We start from the raw sequence: 22,980 nt of genomic DNA, 5'->3' as shown, positions 1-22,980 counted from the left end.
TTTACTGATGCCTTGTCCTAGAAGTGGCCGATTGGAGGAGAACACCTCCTTCACGCTCTGCTTTCCTCTCTGGCTAGGTCCGGTGCTCAGCTGAAACTGGTTTGTAAAGCTGTAATTAGCTGAGACAATAGAAGTGCCCAGACTGGTCTGGCTTGTGTCCACAGAACTGGCCTGGGGCCCATTTCCCCTGGAGAGTGTCAGTTAGCCAGGGCCCAGCCTTTGTCCAGGCGGTGGCCTCACCTCATCCCCTCCCCACATCGCTGCAGGCACTTGAAACAGCTACTCCGTGTTCCATAGAATGAATCCAGGCAGCCGCCCCAACTATCCTATGGACAGGCGGGACCCAGAGGATTATAGGGGGGGCCTGATGAGAGCCAACAGCAGACATCACCCCTCCACGCTCACTGTGTTGGTGGTGGGAGCCGGAGCAGCCCAGCCCGCTGCACCCCACTTCTCAGTGGCGGCAGGAAGCAGAGCCCGTTGGTGCTGGGGTGCTTTGCTTCCTGACGCTGTGGAGAAGCAGGGCGCAGCGGGCTGGGAGAGGACGGTGTGGTGGGGCAGAGCTGCCAGGCTGCTCCAGCTCCCATGCCAGGGTCGTGAATGCGGAGGGCTGGTGACCCCTGCTGCTGCCCCTGCACCAGGCTCCTGTAGTGCCCCACGCCGCATTGCTTGGGGATGAGTGCAGAAAGGGTTTAGGGAAAGGTGGAACAAGGATGGGGCCTATGGTGGTGGGAGTTGCCCTGCAACCTGTGCCTCAGGCACTGGAGAGGGGGGGTCACCTCAGGTCCTGTGCCCCCCCCTTCCAGGGATGGCCCTACCGCAAGTTTGCCAGTACAGCCGGCCCCCGAGTTATGAACGCATCGACTTACGACTATTTGTATTTACAACCAACCTCCTATACAGCTGGAACCCGAGTTTGCACTTACGAACAGCGCAGCCATACGTCAGTGAATGTAATCTGATTTACGAACACATCGAGTTACGACCAAGTGCTTGGACCGTAACTCGTTTGTAAGTCGGGGACTGGCTGTATAAGAACAGAAGTGATCACTCTCCTGCCATCCATCTCCACACTCTGACAAACAGAGGCTTAGAACACCATTCCTTACCCATCCTGGCTAATAGCCATTTATGGACTTAACCTCCATAAATATATCTAGTTCTCTTTTAAACCCTGTTCTAGTCCTAGCCTTCACAGCCTCCTCAGGCAAGGAGTTCCACAGATTGACTATGCGCTGTGTGAAGAAGAACTTCCTTTTATTTGTTTAAACCTGCTGCCCATTATAATCTCCCCATGGGCAAGAACTCTGGCCCTGGAACTGATCCCTGTCTCTCGTATGGCTGTGTGGAGCACTAAGCACCTAACTGCCTCCTCAGCGTGAGGTTTGAATCTCTCCCCAGGACTGTATCTCTCTGGTGCCCTCTGGGATCAGGGGCAGCAGGGAGCTGTGAGAGCTGCTCTGCTAAACGGGTTTGGCTGCAGCCTCCAAGCAGGAATAGGTTGGGATTCCCGCTGGAGAACAGGTGGGTGGGGAGCTATCTTGTATTTCTCAGCCCAGAGGCTGGGTCCCATACAGCTATCACCTCACCTGCCTGGTCTCTCTAATATCCTGGGACCAACACGGCTACACCAGCACAGCCCACGTGGGATTTCAGGGCAGCCACGTAGTGCTGGTGTATGCAAGAAGGATGTCTTCCTTGGCAGACACACTCTCTTTGTTGGCAGTCTGCTCTTGGGTAGTTCCTGGAATGTCAGGGGAGGAGCTGGGATTTGCTGACAGCAACAGCGTGGAGTCGGACAGGGGCTGTGTGCATAGCGATGCTAAATTATGTGTGACTTGGGAAATAATTGCACCAGTGCCCAGCCTTCCTCTTTGGATCGTCTGTGATGTAAAGTCCTTTCCAAGCAGCTGTCAGTTGACCTCTCTCAGAGATGCATGGTCCTGAGGGGCCAGCCTCCAAAGCAGAGAAGCATTAAGAAAGTCACGTGGTGATGGTCCCTGGGCCCTGTGAAGTGAGGGGCCGACCTTCAGGGCCAGGCATGAGGGGATGTTGAGTCAGTCCATGGCGGTATTTTGATGCCGCTGTCAGGTACTGGAAAGTTTGAACTTTCATTTAAATTTGTATTTTAAAACTAAATATCTAGCCTCATTTCTAACACGAGCTCGCACAGTGCTGCCTGAGAAGCAGGCGAGGTCCTTACTTCTCTTTGGGGTGTATTAAATCTGAAACCTTACAACACCAGCTAACATGCCCTGTTAACTATTACACTGCTGATCAGTTTCATAGAAACATCCAAGTATGGTGGAATCACTGGGGTAGTGGAGCTTCAGTTACACTCCTTAGTCTGAATGTGGTGGAAATTAAACTTTCTACATGGGAGACCAAGTATTACTGTCAGCAATGCATAGAAGGGGAAACTGAGGCACAGAGCTGAGACACACTTTGTCCAAGAGAGTCAGTGATAGAGCCGAGTCCCCCTGTCTCTTACACGGCCTTTTGTGCAGTTGGGTAATTAGAACGCTGAGGGGCAGAGAAGACATCAAGGACCAGGAGCCCGGAGGCCCCACAAATGCCCCTGGAGCAGGCTACAGTAAAGGAAGTGTCCGTGGCTACGTCTGGGTTATGCACAGGAAGGCACTGGAGTCAAGATCCGGGTGCTCTGAGAGCCTGTTTGTAGAGATGGTGCCTCTTTTCCAGGAAGCAGACCAACAGCCCAAAGACCCTGACCCCAGCTCCCAGCCCACCTCCAGTCCTCAAGGTGTTTAACCGGCCCATCCTCTTCGACATCGTGTCCCGGGGCTCTACCACTGGCCTGGATGGGCTCCTCCCCTTCCTGCTGACCCACAAGAAGCGCCTGACTGATGAGGAGTTTCGGGGTGAGTTGTGTAATAGGCAGCATCAATGGCCAGCAGCCAGCAGCCAGCCTGGCTCTGGGGCTTCCTGCCTGGAGCAGAGGATGGGGAGCCAACATGTCAGCTCTGGGCTGGGGCAAAGAGGGGAAGCCAGTGCTGTGCTGCAGGGGCCGTGTGTCCTCTCTTCACAACCAAGACACCAGTACAGCAGAGTCCATCCAGCTGGGCACATCATGTGTGATCAGTGTGGGGGACTGTGGAGTGATGGTAAATTGAGTGTGCACCCTAGGATGTGTGTACACGGCTTTGCACAGCGGAGCCTGGCTGTGTGGCTACTTCCCATGCCTGTGTGAGAGCATTGGGGCAGGGGTTTCACCTGCAGGTCCAGCCGCCCTTCTGGGGGGGCTAGTCCCTCTCCCTGCCTAGTGGGTTCAAGGCCCCCATATGACCCTCCCTGGGACAGTTAACACCTCTGGCCGCTGGTGTCTCGGGCCATGCGTGCCTGGGGGTTTGCAGCTGGGGCAGCAGCTGGTGAAGATGGAACACTGGAGGTGGGCTCGTGCCCGAGCTGAGCTCCAGGCTGGTCCTGCCCACCCCACGCCCTGTCTCACAGCCCCTCCATGCCCCTGCAGAGCCCTCGACTGGGAAGACCTGCCTGCCCAAAGCGCTGCTGAACCTGAGCGGGGGCAAGAACGACACCATCCCTCTGCTCCTGGACATTGCGGAGAAGACAGGCAACATGCGGGAGTTCATCAACTCGCCCTTCCGAGACGTCTACTACCGAGGTGGGGGCTGAGCCCTGGCCTGGGACAAGGGTGGGATTCCTGGCGACAGCCCTGGGGAGAGCTGCATTTCCGCCCCCTACTGCCCTCCCTGCTCAGCGGGGTGCGGAGGGCCGGGGCTGGGCACGTGGGGCGCTGACGGGCCTGCGTGTGGTTCCAGGTCAGACAGCGCTGCACATCGCCATAGAGCGCCGCTGCAAACACTACGTGGAGCTGTTAGTGGAGAAGGGGGCGGACGTGCACGCCCAGGCGCGAGGCCGCTTCTTCCAGCCTAAGGACGAGGGGGGATATTTCTACTTCGGTGAGTGGGAAGCGGCGCCTGGCCCCGCGTGCGGGAAAGGCCACATCCTAGGTGGGGAGGCCTCCTCTAACGCACCCCCCTGCAAGAGCGAGTGAAGAAGCCACCTCCATCAAGGGGTGCCCATGGAATGGGGTCTTGCCCTGGCCATGGGAACAGCAGCACATGACGCCCGTCCATGCTGCAACCTCAGCGGGGTGCCTCTGCCCCGTTTCACCCTTCGATGCCTCCAAGTGCCGGGCACTCTCCACTCGCCTCGTGCTGCTCGCAGGGCTGAGGCAGACTGGGCCCGGCACAGGCCACTGCCAGCCTCCCTCCTGAGCAAACACTCGCCAGGCCCTATGGGCCAGCGTCACTTTCCAGGGGCGAGCACGGCTCCTTTCAAGGTGTGGACAGGCTGCTCCTTCCAGCCGGCCAAAGGCAGTGACGGCAACGGGACCAGGGTAGGGCGGCCATTCGTCCTCTTTTTTATAGGACAGCCCTGGTGTTTGCTACTCTGTCCTCTGATGAGAAGCAGGTGCCTTTATGGCCTCTGTCTGGTTTTTGGCCCAGAACCCCAGTGCAGCATTCTGGCAGGCTGGGGCGCTTGGCTGCAGTTGTTCCCAGCCGGGCTTCCAGGGCTCTCCTGCAGCAGGTAGCTAAGCAGTAGGTAGCCAGGCAGGTGTGTGCTCCTCCCCTCCCCCATCTGGGGATGCCCCTCCCTCCCAGCACTCTTTAGGGAGGGTGGGGAGCTGCAGCTGCATGCACTAAGGCTATGTCTACACTGGCGCGATCTTGCGCCAGAGCTATGCAAATGAGGCTAAGCGTGGAATATCACTGAGCCTCATTTGCATATCTAATGAGCTGCCATTTTTGCGGAAGAGGCTCTTGCACAAGATGGAGCTGTCTACACTGCCCCTTCTTGCGCAAGAAAAACCCTCTTGCGCAATGCTGTTACGCTGTTATTTTCAGGCATAACGGTATTGCAGTATAGACAGCTCCTTCTTGGCGGCTCATTAGATATGCAAATGAGGCTCGGCGATATTCCACGCTTAGCCTCATTTGCATAGCTCTGGCGCAAGATCGCACCAGTGTAGACATAGCCTGAGTCGTCTTCTTCTTCCCCTGACTCTCAGGGAGCGTGGGGGAATGTGCTCAGCTTGTGTGTTCCTCTCAATCCTGACAGCTAAGGGGAGGGCCGAGGAGGATGCTGCAGGCTGTGCACTTTCCCCTCACTCCCTGAGAGTCAGACGAAGAAGAGCAGAAGCAACCTGGGATGTGCGGCTGCAGCCCCCACCTCCAGAAATAGCACCCTTGCCTGCCCACACTCACACCTACACCTCCCAGGTCTAGGGCCCTCTTCCCCCAGTCCTGACTCCTGAATCCCCACATCCCCCTGCCCTGGGGCCCTTATGCATTAAAGCAGGGGTTGACAATAATTTTTGACGAGGGGCCACTCCAAGATTTTGAAAAGTGGCTGAGGGCTGCACTTTCCCGTGATATTAATGGAGGAGGTGCAAGGTCTGGGATGAAGGTTGGGTGCAGAAGGGAGCTTGGCATAAGAGACTTGCATGAAGGAGGGAGTGTGAGGTCTGGGAGGGAGTTTGGGTGAAGAAGGTGGTTGTGACTTAGGACAGGGGATTGGAGTGCAGGGGTTTGAGTTGTGACCTAGGACAGGAGGGGGCTGTGATCTGGGGCAGATGTTTGGGGTGCAGTATCTGGGAGGGAGTATGGACTCAGGAGGGGGGCAGAGAGTTTGGGTTATGTGAGGTAGGGAGGCAGAGGGCTGGGGGCAAAGGGAGGGGATGGGGTGCCAAAGGCAGGACCTGGCTAGAAGTCTTAGCAGTAAGACTCCAGGTCAGCAGCTCAGCTCATTCTCAGGCAGGAGCCTGTCCCATCCCCGCATAGGCTGAAACAGGCAGCTCCCATTGACCAGAAACCAGCCAATGGGATTGTGCTGGGGGTGGGAGCAGCCATGAGGCACCACTCCCCCTGCTCACAGCGAGTGGAGCGCAAAGAGCCCCGGCAGCCGCTTTTCTGAGGGCGTGCAGGGGCGGGGCAAGCAGGGAGTCTGCCTGAGGCCCCCTACTGCATCTGCGGGCCACCTTCTGGGCACTGCGCAATTCTGGGGGTGGGGATGGGGTGTGAGAGACTCCCCTGCTCACAGACCCTAGTTGGCCTGGGAGCAGGGGGAGCATGCAAAGTCTTCTTCCCTCACCAGCTGTGCACTGCACCAAGAATGAACTGCCAGCTGTTCAAAACAGCTGGCAGTTCTCTCTAGACGCTGGGGTCCTGGGGACAAAGATTTCACGTGCTTCCCCTGCTCCCAGGCTAATCAGGGTCTGTGGGTGGGGGGAGCACGGGAAGGCTCCTTGCCCTGCCCCTTCTGCCTGAGGCCACGCGCTTTCCGGGGTGGCCAGCGACCACTTCAGAAATTGGTGAAGTGCCCCCCATTCACAAATTATTGCTGACGCCTCGTCTAGTACGTCCTGGGGCCCTGGCCTGGTGCTGCTCTAGCAAAGGGCAGAGGTGGGCTGGATGTGCCAGCTGCCCCGGAAGCTGTGATGGAGACTTGGCAGGGGCAGCTGGGAGGCCAACATCCCCTCTAGAGGTCGTGTCAGAGAGTGGGAGATGTGGACCATCTGGGTCAGGTGTTCCCTGCTTTGCCCCACCAACAGAGGGGCTGGAAGGAGCCTTGGACCCCTGCATCTGGAGGTGAGGGACATGGTGCCAGGCTGTCTCTTTGCACTGAGGCCCAGGGCCCAGGGCCCACCTTAGTGCAAGGACTGAGAGAACTGGAGGCTGCTGGGTGATGCTGCTCCTGGCACTGTGTGGGACTGGCCAGGCTCCAGGGGTGATGGGACTCTCCCCAGTAACTCCCCCAGCTTGGTGGACGGTTGCCATGGTGAGTGGTGATGGCTGCTGGTTTTAGGTAGGACCTTTGCACTGGTACATGTTGCTCTGCCCTGGGTTGCCCCGTCGGGTCACACAAAGAGTCCCATGTGCAATTGTGCAAGCCATCACGCGTGTGCAGTCCCTCACACTCCTGGTTACTCCACCACTGTTCCTCCCACCAGTTCTTCCCTCACTGGGGCAGCAGAGCAGCTGTCTCTCCTCAGGCCTTTGGGTCCTTTCCCCACTCCCCGAGCTGTCTGTCCGGATGGAGAAAGGCTGACTCCCTCTGTGCTCTCTCCCCTGCCAGGTGAGCTGCCCCTCTCCCTCGCCGCCTGCACCAACCAGCCACACATTGTCCACTACCTCACGGAGAACGCACACAAACAGGCAGACCTGCGGCGCCAGGACTCGCGGGGCAACACAGTGCTGCAGGCTCTGGTGGCCATTGCTGACAATACCCGGGAGAACACCAAGTTTGTCACCAAGATGTACGACCTGTTGCTGATCAAGTGCGCCAAGCTTTTCCCCGACACCAACCTGGAGGCCCTGCTCAACAACGACGGCCTCTCGCCTCTCATGATGGCGGCCAAGAGTGGCAAGATTGGGGTAAGGAGGTGTCATCCCAGCCCTCCTCCGGCTGCTGCCACAGGGAAGGGCAAAGCCAGCTCTGCCAGCCACTGGGTTAGGGCCCCTCCCGCCCTTGCAGCTCTCTCTGATGGCAGTGGGGCTGGTTAGCCTATGTATGGGGAGCAGTCTGTGCATACGAGTTCAGCTCAGAGCGTATCTGTGTGCATCCATAACAAACCAGCATTAGTCAAACGCACAGGTCTCTGGGCTGGGAGACAGGGAGTGGCCCCGCATTTGTGTTGGTCCCAGGCATGAGGGGCACAGTGGGTGAGGCAAGAGCTTTTATGGGCTCTGTCTCTGCTGGTGAGTGAGACAGGCTTTCAAGCCCTGGTCAGCCCCAGTTCAGGGACCCAGAGTGTTCCAGTTCACTACAAGGTCTGAAGCACAAGGGGATAACACAGTGCAAGGAACCGTGTAAAGTGAAGGCAGGTTTCCTATGCGGTGGGCAGCTCTGGGGTGATGGCTGTGAGAAGGCTTAGCCCATGGGGAGTTGTTTGGGCGGTGAGGATTTTCCGGCTTGAGTTCATTGGGGAGTGCAGGGATGGTTGGGTTTCCCCTGCATGGTGGTTGGGTGCTCGATGCACGGGCTGAGGAATGCCATGCGTTGGGATGAGCACATGCAGGACTGCGGGGCGATGTCAGTGGAAATAAGTCCTTGGCCTCCAGTAACCACCAGCTTTCTCACATGGGCTGGGGCAAGCAGCTGTCCCACTGGAAGCTGCCAAGAAGGCGTCCAAGGTGTCCCTTGCTTCACGAGGCCTCTGGCTTTCTCTGATCTCCTGGGCCCCAGTCCTTCCCAGCTGTGCATAAGAACAGCCGTGCTGGGCTATGTGCACCACCAGTACAAACAAAACACCTGGCTGCGGGCGCTCTGCTAATCAGATCTCCCCTTAGTGGCCACCCAGGTGCCCAGCTCACAGGGAATCCTGGTGCTCATCCACCCAACATGGTGAGAGCTGGGTCCGGGCTCGCCCTAGAGAGCACAGCTCCCATGCAGCTTCATGCTCAGATGGCTGGGCAGAGTCTTGGGGCCTGTCTGACTTGTAATTTAGTGTCTGCCTCCACCTAGCGGCCAGTTGCAGTTCTCCAGAGTATTTGTGTGTCTGCAGAAAGCTGCACTGGAGCTTTGCAAGGCAAACTGGGCTGTGTAGGGCAGAGGGCCTTGATCCTGGGCCCAAGCACAGAAGCCCATTAACAGGCTTGGTTAATTAACCTCAAGTGTCCTGACCGTGCCACTCCCCAGCAACACACCCCCAGGCACTCAGGGGCAGGGGATTCCAGCCCAGCATGGCCAGGCAGAAAAGTTACCCCAGTGGCTAGAGGAAATGAGGTGCTACCTGGGCTGGGAACATGGGGATGGCAAGAGCAGGGGAGAAGCCGTCATCAGACAGCAGTTGCTATTATGGAAATGTTAAAGCCCAAACTGTCCCATGCTAGCCCCTCATTCTGGCTGGTTGCCACAGTTATCGGGGCTCAGCCTAGGACACCCTAGTATTTGAAGGCTTCAGTATCTGAGATCTAGGTGAGAGGATTATTCTAGGAGGGGTGGGTGAGATTCTGTGGCCTGCACTGTGCAGGGGGTCAGACTAGATGATCATAATGGTCCCTTCTGACCTTAAAGTCTATGAGTCTATATCAGTCAGAGGCTCAGCCATGCTGAACACCAGGCCTAAAGCAGGGCACCCAGAATCAGCAACCATGGCTGGAAACATTGGCCAGAATGCTGAGAGCCAGCGGGACTCTGAACATTGGGGGGACTCTGAGCAGAGGGAGGGAGCTCTGAACAGTGTGTACTGGTGTCTCGTAGCTCAGAGGCACAGAGAAAGCAGGGGGCTCTGAGAGGAGTAGGGGTGGGGACCCTGAGCAGAGGGCGGGGGGCTCTGAGCAGGGCAGAGGTGTAGCGAGGGTGTTATGCACCCAGGGGAAAAGGTAAAATTCTGCCCCCCCCCTGCCAGCACCATGCGACGGGGCCCTGAGCCTGGCGCTTGGCTGAGTCTAACCTGGGAGCAGTAGGGGGAGTATGTGCCACATTTCCTCCCACCCCCTCCAGTTTGGGGCCAGCCCCCGCATGCACTAACCCACTGGTGGAGATGGAGGAGGGTGGGACTGGGGGCAGAGAGGTGCAGAGGAGGATCCAACCACCGGCAGCGGGTGGAGGAGGAGCAGGCAAACCGAGGGGGTGTGGAGGGGTATAAATTGGTGCCCCTCTAACATGGCACCCAGGGGCAACCAGGGGTGGATATAGGGCAGGGCGAGCGGGGCAGCTGCCCCGGGCCCCGCACTTCAAGAAGCCCCACACATGCGCCGTGGCAAAGGGGGGCCCCGTGAAATTGTGCTGCCCTGAGCCCCGCAAAATCGTCATTTGCCCCCTCCCCACGCACACACACCTCCCCTCACTTCGCCACAGGAGCAATGTTCCTTTCACTGCACCTCGTGCTGCGGGTGACCATTCCTCCCTTCTCCAGATGTTCCAGCACATCATCCGCAGGGAGATCACAGATGAGGATGCCCGCCACCTCTCCCGCAAGTTCAAGGACTGGGCTTATGGGCCTGTCTACTCCTCGCTCTATGACCTGTCCTCACTGGACACCTGTGGAGAGGAGGTGTCTGTGCTGGAGATCCTGGTGTACAACAGTAAGATCGAGGTGAGCGCTGAGCCGGCCTGGGCAGGGAGGCAGCAAATGGTGGCACGCAGCCTGTTGTGGCACTGGGTTGCCATGCGCCTGTTGTCGTCAGGCGCACGGCAGGACCTTTCAGGTCTCCCAGGAGGTGGGTTGAGTACCTTGCAAGATCCAGTCCCCAGTGACTTGACTACTGTGAAGATGCACAGACATGACTCCAGGCTAGGCCTGGCCAACACCACCCCGTCTCCGGCCTTCCCAGCCTGCTGGCCCAGACAGCAGCTCCCTGTCTTCATCCCTCCTGGCCCGCCAGTCTGGCCAGTGCTGCCCCCTCTCCAGCCCTGCCAACTTGCGGGCCCGGCTGGTGCTTCTCTGTGTCTGTCCCTCCCCGTTCATGGGCCAGGCCGGTGCTGCCCCAACTCCAGCCCTCCCCAGCCACGGGGCCAGCCAGCGCCGCCCTATCTATTCCCCTGGCAATGTGCAGGGTTTGCACCACCCTGTCTCCATTCCCTGTCTGTGGGCATGGCCAGCACTGCCCCATCTCCCTTCCTTTGGCCCATGGGCATGGGCCGTGTCACCCCATCTCTGTTGCCCCTGGCCACAGGCATGGCCAGGACTGTCCCATCTCCATTCTCCCAGCTGCTGGCAGTGAGAGGCAAAGAGGTGCCCTTTAAAACATGGAATTTAAATCCTAATGGGAAAATAGAGCATAACTCTGGCAAATGAAATGTAAAAATATAATAAGGAAAGCAAAAAAATAATAATCTGAGGAACAGCTAGCTAAAGATTCAGAAAGTAATAGCAATTTTTAAAGTACATCAGAAGCAGGCAGCCGGCTAAACAACCGTTGGGGCCACTGGATGATTGAGATGCTAAAGGAGCACTCAAAGACAATAAGGTCATTGCGGAGAAACTAAATGAATTCTTTGCCTCGGTCTTCATGACTAAGGATGTGAGGGAGATTCCCAAATCTGAGCCATTCTTTTTAGGTGACAAAGCTGAGGAACTGTCCCAGATTGAGGTGTCATTAGAGGAGGTTTTGGAACAAATTGATAAACTTAACAGTAACAAGCCACTGGGACCAGAAGGCATTCACCCAAGAGCTCTGAAGAAACTCAGATGTGAAATTGCACAACTACTGTGGCTTGTAACCTATTCCTTAAATCAGCTTCTATACCCAATGACTGGACGATAGCTAACATTGACACCAATATTTAAAAAGGGCTCTGGAGGTGATCCTGGCAATTATAGACCAGTAAGTCTAACATCAGTACGGGGCAAATTAGTTGAAACTACAGTAAAGAACAGAATTGTCAGACACGTTGATGAACATCATTTGTTGGGGGAAAGTCAACATGGTTTCTGTAAAAGGAAATCCTGTCTTACTAATCTGTTAGAGTTCTCTGAGGGGGTCAACAAACATGTGGCCAAGGGGGATCCACTGGATATAGTGTACTTAGATTTCCAGAAAGCCTTTGACAAGGCCTCTCCTCAAAGGCTCTCAAGCAAAGTGAGCTGCTATGGGATAAGTGCTTGCAGCTAGTGCCTTGTGTTATTGCAGAACCGCCATGAGATGCTTGCTGTGGAGCCCATCAATGAGCTGCTACGTGACAAGTGGCGGAAGTTCGGGGCTGTCTCCTTCTACATCAGTGTGATCTCCTACCTCAGCGCCATGATCATCTTCACTCTCATTGCCTACTACCGCCCCCTGGAGGGCACGGTGAGTCTCCCCATGGCCAGCCCTGTGGGTCCATGGGGCTCAGGGCGGCCCGTATGGATCTGTGGAGCAGCGGCAGGTTCCTGTTGTTAGGCTGTAAAGAGAGCTGAGCTTTCTGGGCAGTCCCTAGTGATTTCCAAGTGCCCAGCCCAATTAATGCCCTGGGGGAGTCTCTTCCCTGTGAGAGGTGTGGCCCACACCAGTGTCCCAGCAGGCCAGGGAGACAGCCCCAAATCCCACCTCCAGCTGAGCCAGCTCAGAGCACCGGGCCTGCCTGCTAGAGCAGGGTTTCCCAACCTATGGGTCGGGACCCAAATATGGGTCGCCATTACATTTCAATGTCGCCAGGTGTCTCCCCAGGTGTCTCTTAAGGAGGAGACATTCACACATTTTTTAAATTGCCCCGGATCACCAAGTCTTCCTGAATTGTCAAAATGGGTCCCCATCTGGAAAAGGTTGGGAACCGCTGTGCTATAGGAAGGTGAGCCTGTTTCTGTGCCTCACTGGATGTGTGGAGATGGGGCAAAGGAAGACCCCATCTTCCTTTGGATAGGGCTCCCGCCTGGGGAGGAGAGGGTTGCGGGTTCGAGTCCCAGGTCCACCAGGGTTGGGACGGGACGGGAGGCGCTGGGGCAGGCGGGATAAAGGGCCTACGGGCAGTAAGGTGGAGGGGCGGGTTCCCACGTGTCCTAATGGATAGGGCTTGCCTGGGGAGGACAGGGTCGTGGGTTCAACCCTGGTTTCTGGCTGGTCATGAAATCCCTGCTTTCCCTGGTTCTATACTGCCCTGGACGAGTCCTGCTTCTCCAAGGGGCTCACTTCTAAGGGGTGGGGGGCGATGTCCCAGCAGCCAGCCCCAGTGGGGGCTGTCAGAGCAGGTGGGAGTGGCCTTTGTGTGTCCTGGTGATTGAGGAAGGCAGTGTGTGTGGGGTGGTGGTGGTGGGGGGGGGGCTGTGGTCTGGGGAAGAGAGGGGATGGGAGCATGGCACTGTTGGAGGCCTGGTGCTGGGATTTCTGGGTAACATCCTCAGAACCAGCTCATGCTTTACCTGCCCTGCAGCCGCCATATCCATACACGACGACCATCGACTACCTGCGCCTGGCTGGGGAGATCATAACCCTCTTCACCGGAGTCTTGTTCTTTTTCACCAATGTAAGTGGAAGCCATTCGCTCCCTCCCCCTCTACCCTTACACAAGTGCCCCCCGTGCCCTCATGTGAGTGCCCCCACCACCTCAGCCCTCACACCAATGCCTCTTTCCTTCTGCCTTCGGACAAGTGTGTCCTGACCTCATGCAGGTGTCCCTCATCTTGCTGCTTCGCACTTGCATGGGTGTCTGCCTCACACAAGCAAGGGGGCAAGGCCCAGCTCTGAGACCCACAAACCTTGTGACAGACGCTTCCCCTGAGGGCAGAACACATTAATCCCCTTGGTGCCCGTGCCCTCCCCAGGAATCTTGGCGCACCCTTCCCTCAAGGGGCCAGTCTGCAAAGCCATGTCTGTTCTGCAGCCCTCGACTACTCCTGCCAATATCCTCAGAGCTTCCCAGGGTCACGGGTTGGGGCAAGACAGGGGCACAGGTGGGATGCAGGCCATGGGGCCGGGAGTCCTGATTCAAAGTTCTTGTACAGTGCAGGGAGTGGGCACCCTGAGGACCTGATCCTAGTGCATGTGAACCACCTGTGCTCCATGGAAGCCAACATGGGTGGCAACCCCTTCCCGTTGTCTGTCCCTTTACATAGTGCTGGTCCTGGTCCCTGCGCCTGTGGGTCTGTCTTCTCAGCAGAAGGAGGCAGCTTTGCATTGATGTATTTGGGATAAAACCCAGTACTGCCTCCATTCCTGCGGGGAGCGGAGCTTGGAGCCTCTCGCTTAGCACCCAGCTGGGCAGCTCCCTTCACCTTCCCTCTTCAGGGGAGGGGGAGCAGGGCCAGTCCTGCCTCTGCCTCTGCCTCTGCCTCTGCAAGGACCTTGTGGGACTGCCAGCACCTCTTGTGATGTCCACTGTGTGCACCCCAGCCAGTTCCACCCTGTGCCTCCACAGACCCCACAACATGCTCCCCTCCACTGCTCTACCTTCTTTTCTTTCTTCTCCAGCTAAAGGATCTGTTTATGAAGAAATGTCCTGGGGTGAATTCGTTCTTTATAGACGGCTCCTTCCAGCTCCTCTAGTAAGTCGCGATGCCCTTTGTCCGTGGTGCATATGGTGTCTCACCCAAAGCCCTGGAGATGCATTTGGAAGGGCAGTGCTCATTGCAGGTGCCAGATATGCTGGGGTGGCTGCATTGTGTCTGGGAGATACCAGCCTGGCTAGTGGAGTCTCCTTTGTAGTGGACCAAAGTACAGAGGCTTAGACATGCCATCTCTGGCTCGCTCGCTGGGGATCACCACCAGGCACCCTGAGAGAGGAGACAGGTGTGTGAAGAGACATAGACAAGAGCTGCCCCCATCTCTGCAGCCTTTGCTGGGACCTGCTAGAGGATGCCATGCAGAGGGGATGGATTGGCAGCCTGCGAGTCAGGTTTTATGTCCCTGCACCGGTGGGTTGCTCCTTCTGATGGGAATTAGGGGCCTTGTGCTCTCTGTGTGTTTCTCAGCTGGGATCGGCCCAGCTGCTGCCTAAGGCAACAGAAGATCCCAGGGCACTGCCTGGGTGGGCTAGCCCTGGGTGCCCTTGCTCTGCATCCCCATGCAAACCCTGCTCTGCAGTGTGCTGACTGCTGTGCTCCACTGCCCAGGGGGAGCTGCCCAGTAGGTCCCCGTTGGGCCCTTTGAAGTGGCTACAGAAACGTAGGATGGGAGCTACTCCCTTCACTCGGATGGTGCCTGGGGCTAGGCCTGGCTTGTTCTGGGGTGAGGCTTAGATCTTCCTGCTCTTCCTCAGCTTCATCTACTCGGTGCTGGTGATCATCACGGCAGCACTGTACTTGGCGGGGATTGAAGCTTACCTGGCTGTCATGGTCTTTGCCCTGGTCCTGGGCTGGATGAATGCGCTGTACTTCACCAGAGGCCTGAAACTTACCGGGACCTACAGCATCATGATCCAGAAGGTGAAGCAGGGGCCAGGCCTGTGTATGTGGGTGGGGGTAGTATTTACACGAGGAGTTCTTCAGGGTTGGGCCCATCTCTTACTACAGTAACAGCAGTGCCCGGTGCAGTATCAGGGTCTCCGCATGGCTTTTGCAGGTGTGTATGGAGCTTTTACCTCCCTCCTGGCCAAATGCCAGCCAGTCCTGTTCTTCTCCCTAACTAGCCCAGTCCCGGCAACTGACTACAGGGGTCGTCTTCATGGTCCTGTCCTGGTGCAGACGGAGCCTGGTGGAGGGATGTTAAGCCTCTCACTGCAGGGATTAAGTCAATCTCTAGCTATTAGGGGGGCCGACTGACCTTTGCAGGGTTCTTATACCTTCCTCTGAGGCACCTAGCCCTGGGCTGGCTGAGACCGGGCGATGCGTGAGATGGAGCTTGGATCCAGTCCAGTTTAGTGATTGCTGTGTTCCTGTGCCACCGCCTTGTGCTGTCAGACAGCTGTGTGGCTGGCCACCACTGCTCCAGTCATGAAAACACCAATTAATTCCCCCCAGGGTGGCTGTGATGGTGCCTGGTTGGTGGGTTAGAAAGCACCAGGAGTAGACAAAGGAGCAGGTCGACCCAGGGATGCAGGAGGTGTAAGGCAGAGGAAGGCAGGGCAGGAGAGAGAGGTAGGCTCCTGAACCAGAGCAAACAGGAGATGGCATCTCAAAATAACTGTTGTGGGGAGGTCAGGCCGGGGGCGGGAAGAGCCAAGGTCACTGAACTGCCCGGGGGTGTCTCGGTCTGTGTAGACGGAGCAGGAGACAGGAGCAGGACGTCGCCCTGTGATGGGCACCGTCTGGCGGCTGTGCAGGGAAGTGGGTGCTGCAGGGGATTTTTTTTCATCTCTGCCTGTGGGATTTTTTCAGATCCTCTTCAAAGACCTTTTCCGGTTCCTCCTAGTGTACGTGCTCTTCATGATCGGCTACGCTTCGGGTAGGTGGCCTGTCCGGGGCAGCTGTGGAGGGGGGTGCGGAAAGGGGAACGTTGGAAGGCATAATGCTCTGCTGAGTTTACTGTGGCCCAAGCTAAAGGGAACTCGCTGCGCATTGGCTGCTTTCCCTTGGCAACCCTTCAAAGCTCTCACGGCCAATGGGCTGAGTGCCGCGGAGTCGGGGGAGGAATCTTCCCAGGGTTTATGGCTCACATGTCTGCAACGGGAGCTGCAGGGAAATGGATCGTGTGCCAGCGGACATAAGCCTCAGCACAGTGTGGCTGGGCGCTGGTGTGGGTGCTTCATGTGCCCGAGCCTGATCCTCGGCTTTCGGAGCTTCCCTCTTCCACTGGGAGATGGGGGGAGCTCTGGTCTGGACGGGGATGAAGGAATGGCTCTGCCTGGCCCTCCCTGCCCCCGGCTTGTGCAACTCCTGGCAAGGCGGCTCTGCGCAGCATAACGAGTCATCCAGAGAGGTGGCGATTCTGCGCCTTCCCTTGGACCCTCATCCCTCTCCTTCCCCCCTCTCCCTGGCCAAGCTCTGGTCTCGCTCCTGAACCCCTGTGCCAGCGCCGAGGCCTGCAACAGAGACCTGTCCAACTGCACGGTGCCTGCCTACCCGTCCTGCCGGGACAGCAAGACCTTCAGCAAATTCCTGCTGGATCTCTTCAAGCTCACCATCGGCATGGGCGACCTGGAGATGATCGAGAACGCCAAGTACCCCGGCGTCTTCATCATCCTGCTGGTCACCTACATCATCCTCACCTTCGTGCTGCTCCTCAACATGTTGATCGCTCTGATGGGGGAGACGGTGGGGCAGGTCTCCAAGGAGAGCAAGCACATATGGAAGCTACAGGTAATGTCTCTGCCAGCCCTTGGCTGCTGGGGACACTCTGAATGCAGGGGGCCCTCTGAGGCCATGTTATGTGGCTCGCAGACTGGCCTCCTTCATGCTGACTGCACACCCCATCCCAGGAGGCATGGGAAAGAATGGCCATTTCTGGGATGCACTCGGTGCCTATGGAGCACCTAGTGCAGGTCTTGGAGATGGGGAACGGGAGCAGTAAGGCCTTAAGCTCTCTGAGCTGCTGGCGGCTGCATTGGGTTTCAATTCCCAGGCTGAGATCCACTGCTCTGAGCCGCCCAAGCTGATGATAGCCTGCCCATTATGCCCTACTGAGGGTCCAAAGCCTGGGACACTAGGCCTACGCCACAGTGTGTCAGCCCCTTCATTCACAGCAGACACCTACGGGTAGAAGCACAGGGGGAATCCGTGGTACCACATCCTCTTCTTCTGCTGAGGGACTGGACAGGGTCCCATCTGCCCCACAACCACCCCGTTAGCCAGAGCAGGAGAGTGGCAGAGGCCTGTGTTCTGCTCTTTGCAATCTACATTGGGGTGTCCCCCATGATGGAGCCACCTGGGAAGAAGGGACACGCCTGCCCCACATGTGCCCTTTCGACTGGTTTCATCGGAGTCATACATGGGTATCGAGAGGCAGGACCAGCCTGTGCTGGAGAACCTGAGAAGGCGCTGAGCGAGCTGAAAGGGGCAGCCCCCCAGGTTGGGCGTGGCAATGGGGAGCTCGGCGTGATTACTGGAGCCATTGCAGGGAACTCAGGAAGTGGATCAACAGGGATGTGAAACTGTGGAGGTTGCCCAGGGTCCCTCCCTACAGAGCATGGTGGGTCTTAGGCCCAGCAGGGTCTCAGCCTGAGGCACATCCGAGGAGTGTGTGAGCCACAGTCTCCCAGGGCATTCGGGGCCCACTCCCATTGGGTTCCATGCTGGCTGACGGGCCTTCCTGCTCCTCCCTGTGCAGTGGGCCACCACTATCCTGGACATCGAGAGGTCCTTCCCAGTGTTTGTGAGGAAAGCCTTCCGCTCGGGGGAGATGGTCACCGTGGGGAAGGGCACTGATGGCACGCCGGACCGGAGATGGTGTTTCAGGTAAGTGGGGGGGAGTGGGAGTGGGGAATCAGGTGACCAGTAGCCCAGAAGACTACAAGCCCTTTGGCCTGGCCAGGTGCCTTACACTGAGGCTCAGACCCAAGTGCCCTGGGACTCCCCATCCCACCAACAGCCATAAACAAACCGAGCTCTGGGGCTGGTTACCCTCCATCCTGGATTCCCCCCTCACAGCCTCCCACCTCCTAGCCCCAAACCTGCAGTGAGCTGATGGGCTGTTAAATGTGGGTACAATGAAAGGTGGGTAATGAAGGCACAAGGCAGGCTCAGCATCCAGTGGGGACCAGCCAGTGGTATTTGTGCATTCCAGTAAATATGAAGGACAAACTTTCACTCCCAGAATTTCAGGGAGTGTCTCTATTGAATCGTAATTAGGCCTTGTTAGAGCCTAGGCATCTGAAGTAACTCAGAGCCAGGCAAAGGGGCCTGTCAGTCTCTGGTGAGCTGAACCTTTGGTTGTGGATGATGTGGCAATGCCGCAGCTCAGCTGTCAGTATGGGGGGCTGTACCATGACACAGGTGCCTCTGGCCAAGCGTGACCTGGGGGACCTGGAGGGAAGTCACTAATCTGCAGCAAAAGCCAGGGCCTGACTTGTCCACACTTGTCTGCCAGTGGCACTACCGAGTGTCCCCAGCCTGGTTTGCCCTGCCACGCCGCATGGAAAGCCCGTCACAGAGGGGCCTGCCCTGGTGCTTTGGGTGAACCCTGGGGCTGGGGCAAGGGGCTGCAGCAGGAGGAGCTGGGGTGCCCACTGGTGCTAAATGAGTTGTGACAGCTCTGAGCTGTGGCTGGGGACTCATGCAGCCAGTTCACTGGCAATGGCATGTGCCTGGTGCTCACGGGGGAGTGGAGACAGCTGGCTCCAGGGATTCCCGGCTTTGGCCGCACCCAGCCCCTCTCCCATTGGCAGGTCCCATTTGCTGGGCGCTGGCTGAGCCCTGCCATTGCTAACGTGGCTGCCATAGCATCGGCTGCTCTGTGCCTCAGAGGGATGCTCCCAGGGGGCTGCTCCCATTCCTGCGGCCTCTCCCAGTGCAGGAGCCAGCAGCCAGCATGGGAGAGAAACACAATGTTGGAGTCTCCTGCTGGCCGTTGTACGGCAAGGGACGGGGCTGGGCTCATTGTCGCCCCCACTCCTATTCCATGCCCTAGAGGTGCCTCCGTTCCTCCACAGGGTCGACGAGGTGAACTGGTCACACTGGAACCAGAATCTGGGCATCATCAATGAGGATCCAGGCAAGAACGACACCTACCAGTATTACGGCTTCTCCCAAACAGTGGGCCGGCTGCGCAGAGGTGAGTGATAGGGCAGGGGGACTGTGGCTTTGGGGGAGGGACCTGGTTTTTTTGGGGGGGGGTTGCCCTTTAGTGACACATTTGGGATCTCTTGGGACTTAGGGAGTCTGTGTGTGTTCCTGCTTTGGGCCCTTTGGGAGCCTCGGCGGGCCGATCGCCAAGCAGGTGGTGTTGATGAATAGGGATATTGGGGTAGGAGCGGGCCGTTTTTCTGAGATGGGTGCACAGTGTTGCGGTGATGTGATCCATTCTGCTAAAGCTGCATCACTGCAGTGAGTGAGGAAGCCAGCGTAAGAGCAAGGGCAGGGAGAGATGAGGGCTGTGGGCGGGGAGGGGACCAGCCCACGGGGGTTCACTCCAGAGAGGAGTTGCTGTGCAAGGGAAGAGCTGGAAAGATCCCACTCAATGGACTCTCCTCATACAGCGGATCGCTGGTCGAGCGTGGTGCCCCGGGTGGTGGAGCTGAATAAGAGCTCGCAGCCAGAGGAAGTGGTGGTCCCGTTGGAGAACATGGGGCTGTCCCACATGCATGACCGGAAGCCAGGGCATCCCTCAGGCTGGCGGAAGGAGGACTCCCACATCTAATAGCAGGGTCAGGTGCGAAGAGAGGAGAAGCTAACGCTGGCCCTGCCCTCTGCCTTGTGGGGCAGCTGACGTACATAACACAGGCACAAACCATCCAGCAACGGCGCTTCTGAAACAGCCTCCCTCCTGCCAGCAGCTGGAGCCCCCTGCTCTCTCCAGGCATCCTGCGCACAGCCCTTAGGTCTAAACGTGCTCTTCCAGCAGGGCCCTGCCTGCCTGAGCCAGCAGTGGTGAAATCATCATTTGGCTGTTGTTATTTCCAAGCACTGAGCCCCTGGCACCAAAGCCTTTGAGCTTGACCGTTGAGGAGAGCTGAGCAAGGCTGGGACGCCGACCACCCCTTCACCAAGCAGCGTCTCATCTGTCTCCTGGGCCGCAGTGGGCTCCAGTCAAGTCTGGCTAACAAGAAGCCAAGGACCTCGAGAGATGTGGCAACCCTCGCCTCCCCCGCAGGGAGCGGGCCCAGGCACTGCGGGCTCTTGGGCAGGGAGGAGCTAGGCCAGGTATGCAGTGGAGAAAATAGGGGTTTGTGGGGAATGTCCCTGAGAGTCTCACGAGGCAGCATCCAACTCTGCCACCTCCAAACACCTTGGAGGGCCCAAGCCCTGCGCCTGTCCTGCAGTGGCTGGATTGTGTGCGCTGCTGGAGAGCCCACCTAGAGCTGAGATGCCATGTCACTGCCTGAGCACCATGCCTGGAGCTGCCGTGGGCACGGACTCCGCTAGCTGGGCAGCAGCCAGTCGCTCGGAATACAGAGCGTGTCAATGAGAGCCCTGGGCGCGCCCAAGCCCTCGGTGGGACCTGCCCAGTATCCCCTGAGGAGCCAACACTTGTGCCTAGCGAGTGTCGCCAGTGAGCGTGCTGTGCACACGGGACCTTGCTCCCAGCCCTGTGACAGGCGAAGCTCCGGGAGCGCTGGCATGTGCATGAACTTCCCCAACCATTGCACGCTTTCCCCACTCTTGGGAGCTGGGCAAGGGGGCACCATTGTCCAGCCAAGAGACAGGAAATCTGTCCACACTTCCTCCTCGCTTTGCTTTCTGAAAGCGTCAGAAAACCTGCCCCCGTGGGCACCCCTGCAAAGCCGAAGCACATGCCCTGCCCACAGGGTGCCCTGTGGCACCTCCTGGGGCCAGGCTTAGTGCAGATCCCCTGTCACTTTCCTAGCCAGCCTTCTCAGGAGTGGCTGGAGATCGAACATGGGTAAGATCCACAGCTAAGGATCCAGTCTGGCCCCTCCACAAGCTGGGGGAGAGGCTAGAAATCAACCGGCCTACCCTGCATGTTCTCCAAGTCTTAGAGCAGCCTGTTTGCTGGCTTCCTGCAGAGGCTGCTTTCATCATAATATGGGCTCTCTGCAGAGAAGGCCTGGACAGAGGGACAAGTCTCCTTTTCAGGCAGCTCCTCCTGCTCTGTGTTAATGGTCCAGCACCCTTTTTTCCGGCATAAAGCATGCCAACAGATGGAGGTTTTATGACCTGGTTGCAGTTAGCTGAGGAATGGCCCCTGCCACCATATTTCAGCCTGTGAGATGCTCGCTGGCTCTGCCCTGTTCCAGTTGTGCCTACAACGTGCTCTGTGTCATTCACACTCTGTGACTGGTCACCTGTGGTATGTCTAGACTACATGCCTATTTTAATGAAGCCAGGGATATTTAAATCCCCACTTCATTGATTATGTCGGGTAGTCTAATTTACATGCCTCTGCTGGCAGAGGCATGTAGTCTAGACATACCCCTGGTTAGTGTTGTCTTCAAGTCATCATTGTCAAGTCCAAGTCGAGTCTCAAGACACTACAGTTCAAGTCTCAAGTCAAGTCTCGAGTCCCTAAAGTCACTTTTGAGTCAAGTCCCAAGTCGAGTCTCAAGTCTTAATTTAAAAAATGTCAAGTCACTTTTGTACAAGCCATCAATATTGGCATTTTCGGACAATTTTTTCACCGAGTCAGTTTGACAAAATTAGCAAGTCTCAGGTCGAGTCTCAAGTCACAAACAATGAACCCGATTTGAGTCTTAGGGTGAGTCACCTAGGTGACTTAAGTCGGACTCGTGTTCAAGTCGGGGACTCGAGTCAACAACTCTGCCCCTGGTGTTGTGCCTGCTCACTGGCCAGTGGGCTCCCATGCCCACAGTGAAACCTTTCAAGTTGGTCCTTGAATGTTCCGGGTGTGAATGCCTGTGCAAATTCATGCCACACACAGTCAGCATGCAAATCTACCTGTGCACAAGCACTGGTGTCTCGTGTCGTCTCTTTGGAGTGCTTGGGACCCAGCTGTCACTTGTGAGAATGTTCACAAGGTGTCAATCAGGGGAGGGAGTGGACAAGCAAAGCACAATCCTGGGGTTTCCTCTAACGAATGTTTGTAGCTGCCATTTGCCAGCCTTTGTCTTCTCTGCTGGAGACTCGGGCCACTGAAGCTGGGGCTCCCTTCTACCAACCTGCGGGGCATTGTATCCCATTCCAAACCCTGTCTGGTAAAACCACAGGCAGTAGCAAGGGAGAAGGCCTGGTTGCACCTTTCCTTTCCCCTGCCAATGCAGGGCTGCTCCTTTCTGGCTCAGGGATTTTTCATCCTTATTGTGAACGTCTCCTGTGAGGCGTTCTTTGAGACATTATTCTCCAGAGAAGCTCCTCTCACCTTGCCTAGGCACATCTCCAGCCTTAACAAGAGACGGAGGAGAGTCAATAAGCCACCAGAACTTCTAGAGGAGCGGAAAAGCTAGTATTCTGCAGTGCTGGCTTTCTAGCTGGTGAGACCCACCTAACTTGAGAGTAGTTCCTCCAGGGAATGATAAAGAAGCACAGCCATCTCTCTAGCTAGTGAGAGATGATGGTACCATCCCCTAGAAGGGATAGTTCACTCCTATGAAGGAGAGCAAGAGCAATGAGAATATTATCCATTATACCCCCAACAGGCCAGTGGTGGTGCCATACAAATTTTTGCACAAGATTTATACAACTATTTATTTAGTAATAAAACCCAAACCATGCCCTCTGCCTCTGTCTTTTATTTGTTGATCCAGCTCTGAGAACATGAGACTGTGTGTGTACCAGGTTCCCTGGTGTGAGAGGCAGAAACCTGCTGAATGACAAATTCTAAGGATCAATGCGACATCCAAGAGATGCAAAAACAATGAGTCCTGTGGCATCTTAGAGACTAACAGATTTATTACGGCACAACCTAGCAAATCTCTTCATCTCTAAGGTGCCACAGGACTCTTCATTGTTTTTGCAGTTACAGACTAACACAGCTCCCTCTCTCAGACTTTTTGTCCAAGAGATACCAGCCCAGGTTCCTCTCCATAGCCAGTGAGCCTATTGTTTGTATCCGCTCACAGTGAATGGGAGGT

The 22,980-nt window shown here is 56.9% G+C and overlaps 1 protein-coding gene across 3 annotated transcripts in view; it reads left to right on the top strand.

Moving 5' to 3' along the window:
* TRPV4 (transient receptor potential cation channel subfamily V member 4) overlaps nt 1-22,620 on the top strand; it is a 47,309-nt gene extending 24,689 nt beyond the window's left edge. For all 3 annotated transcript variants that reach the window (XM_075898842.1, XM_075898841.1, XM_075898843.1), the window contains exons 3-16: nt 2,701-2,879; nt 3,488-3,640; nt 3,798-3,938; nt 7,117-7,415; nt 9,902-10,081; nt 11,619-11,777; nt 12,835-12,927; nt 13,872-13,945; nt 14,659-14,824; nt 15,716-15,782; nt 16,320-16,636; nt 17,604-17,731; nt 18,925-19,046; nt 19,471-22,620. In XM_075898842.1, the coding sequence (XP_075754957.1) occupies nt 2,701-2,879; nt 3,488-3,640; nt 3,798-3,938; nt 7,117-7,415; nt 9,902-10,081; nt 11,619-11,777; nt 12,835-12,927; nt 13,872-13,945; nt 14,659-14,824; nt 15,716-15,782; nt 16,320-16,636; nt 17,604-17,731; nt 18,925-19,046; nt 19,471-19,631 (2,239 nt within the window). In that variant the 3' untranslated portion in view covers nt 19,632-22,620. The remainder of the gene's footprint in view (nt 1-2,700; nt 2,880-3,487; nt 3,641-3,797; nt 3,939-7,116; nt 7,416-9,901; nt 10,082-11,618; nt 11,778-12,834; nt 12,928-13,871; nt 13,946-14,658; nt 14,825-15,715; nt 15,783-16,319; nt 16,637-17,603; nt 17,732-18,924; nt 19,047-19,470) is intronic.
* The last annotated feature ends 360 nt before the right edge of the window (nt 22,621-22,980 follow it).

This window comes from Pelodiscus sinensis, chromosome 15, assembly GCF_049634645.1.
Source record: "Pelodiscus sinensis isolate JC-2024 chromosome 15, ASM4963464v1, whole genome shotgun sequence".
NCBI classification, from domain to species: domain Eukaryota; kingdom Metazoa; phylum Chordata; order Testudines; family Trionychidae; genus Pelodiscus; species Pelodiscus sinensis.
This window is presented reverse-complemented; position numbering and strand designations above follow the sequence as displayed.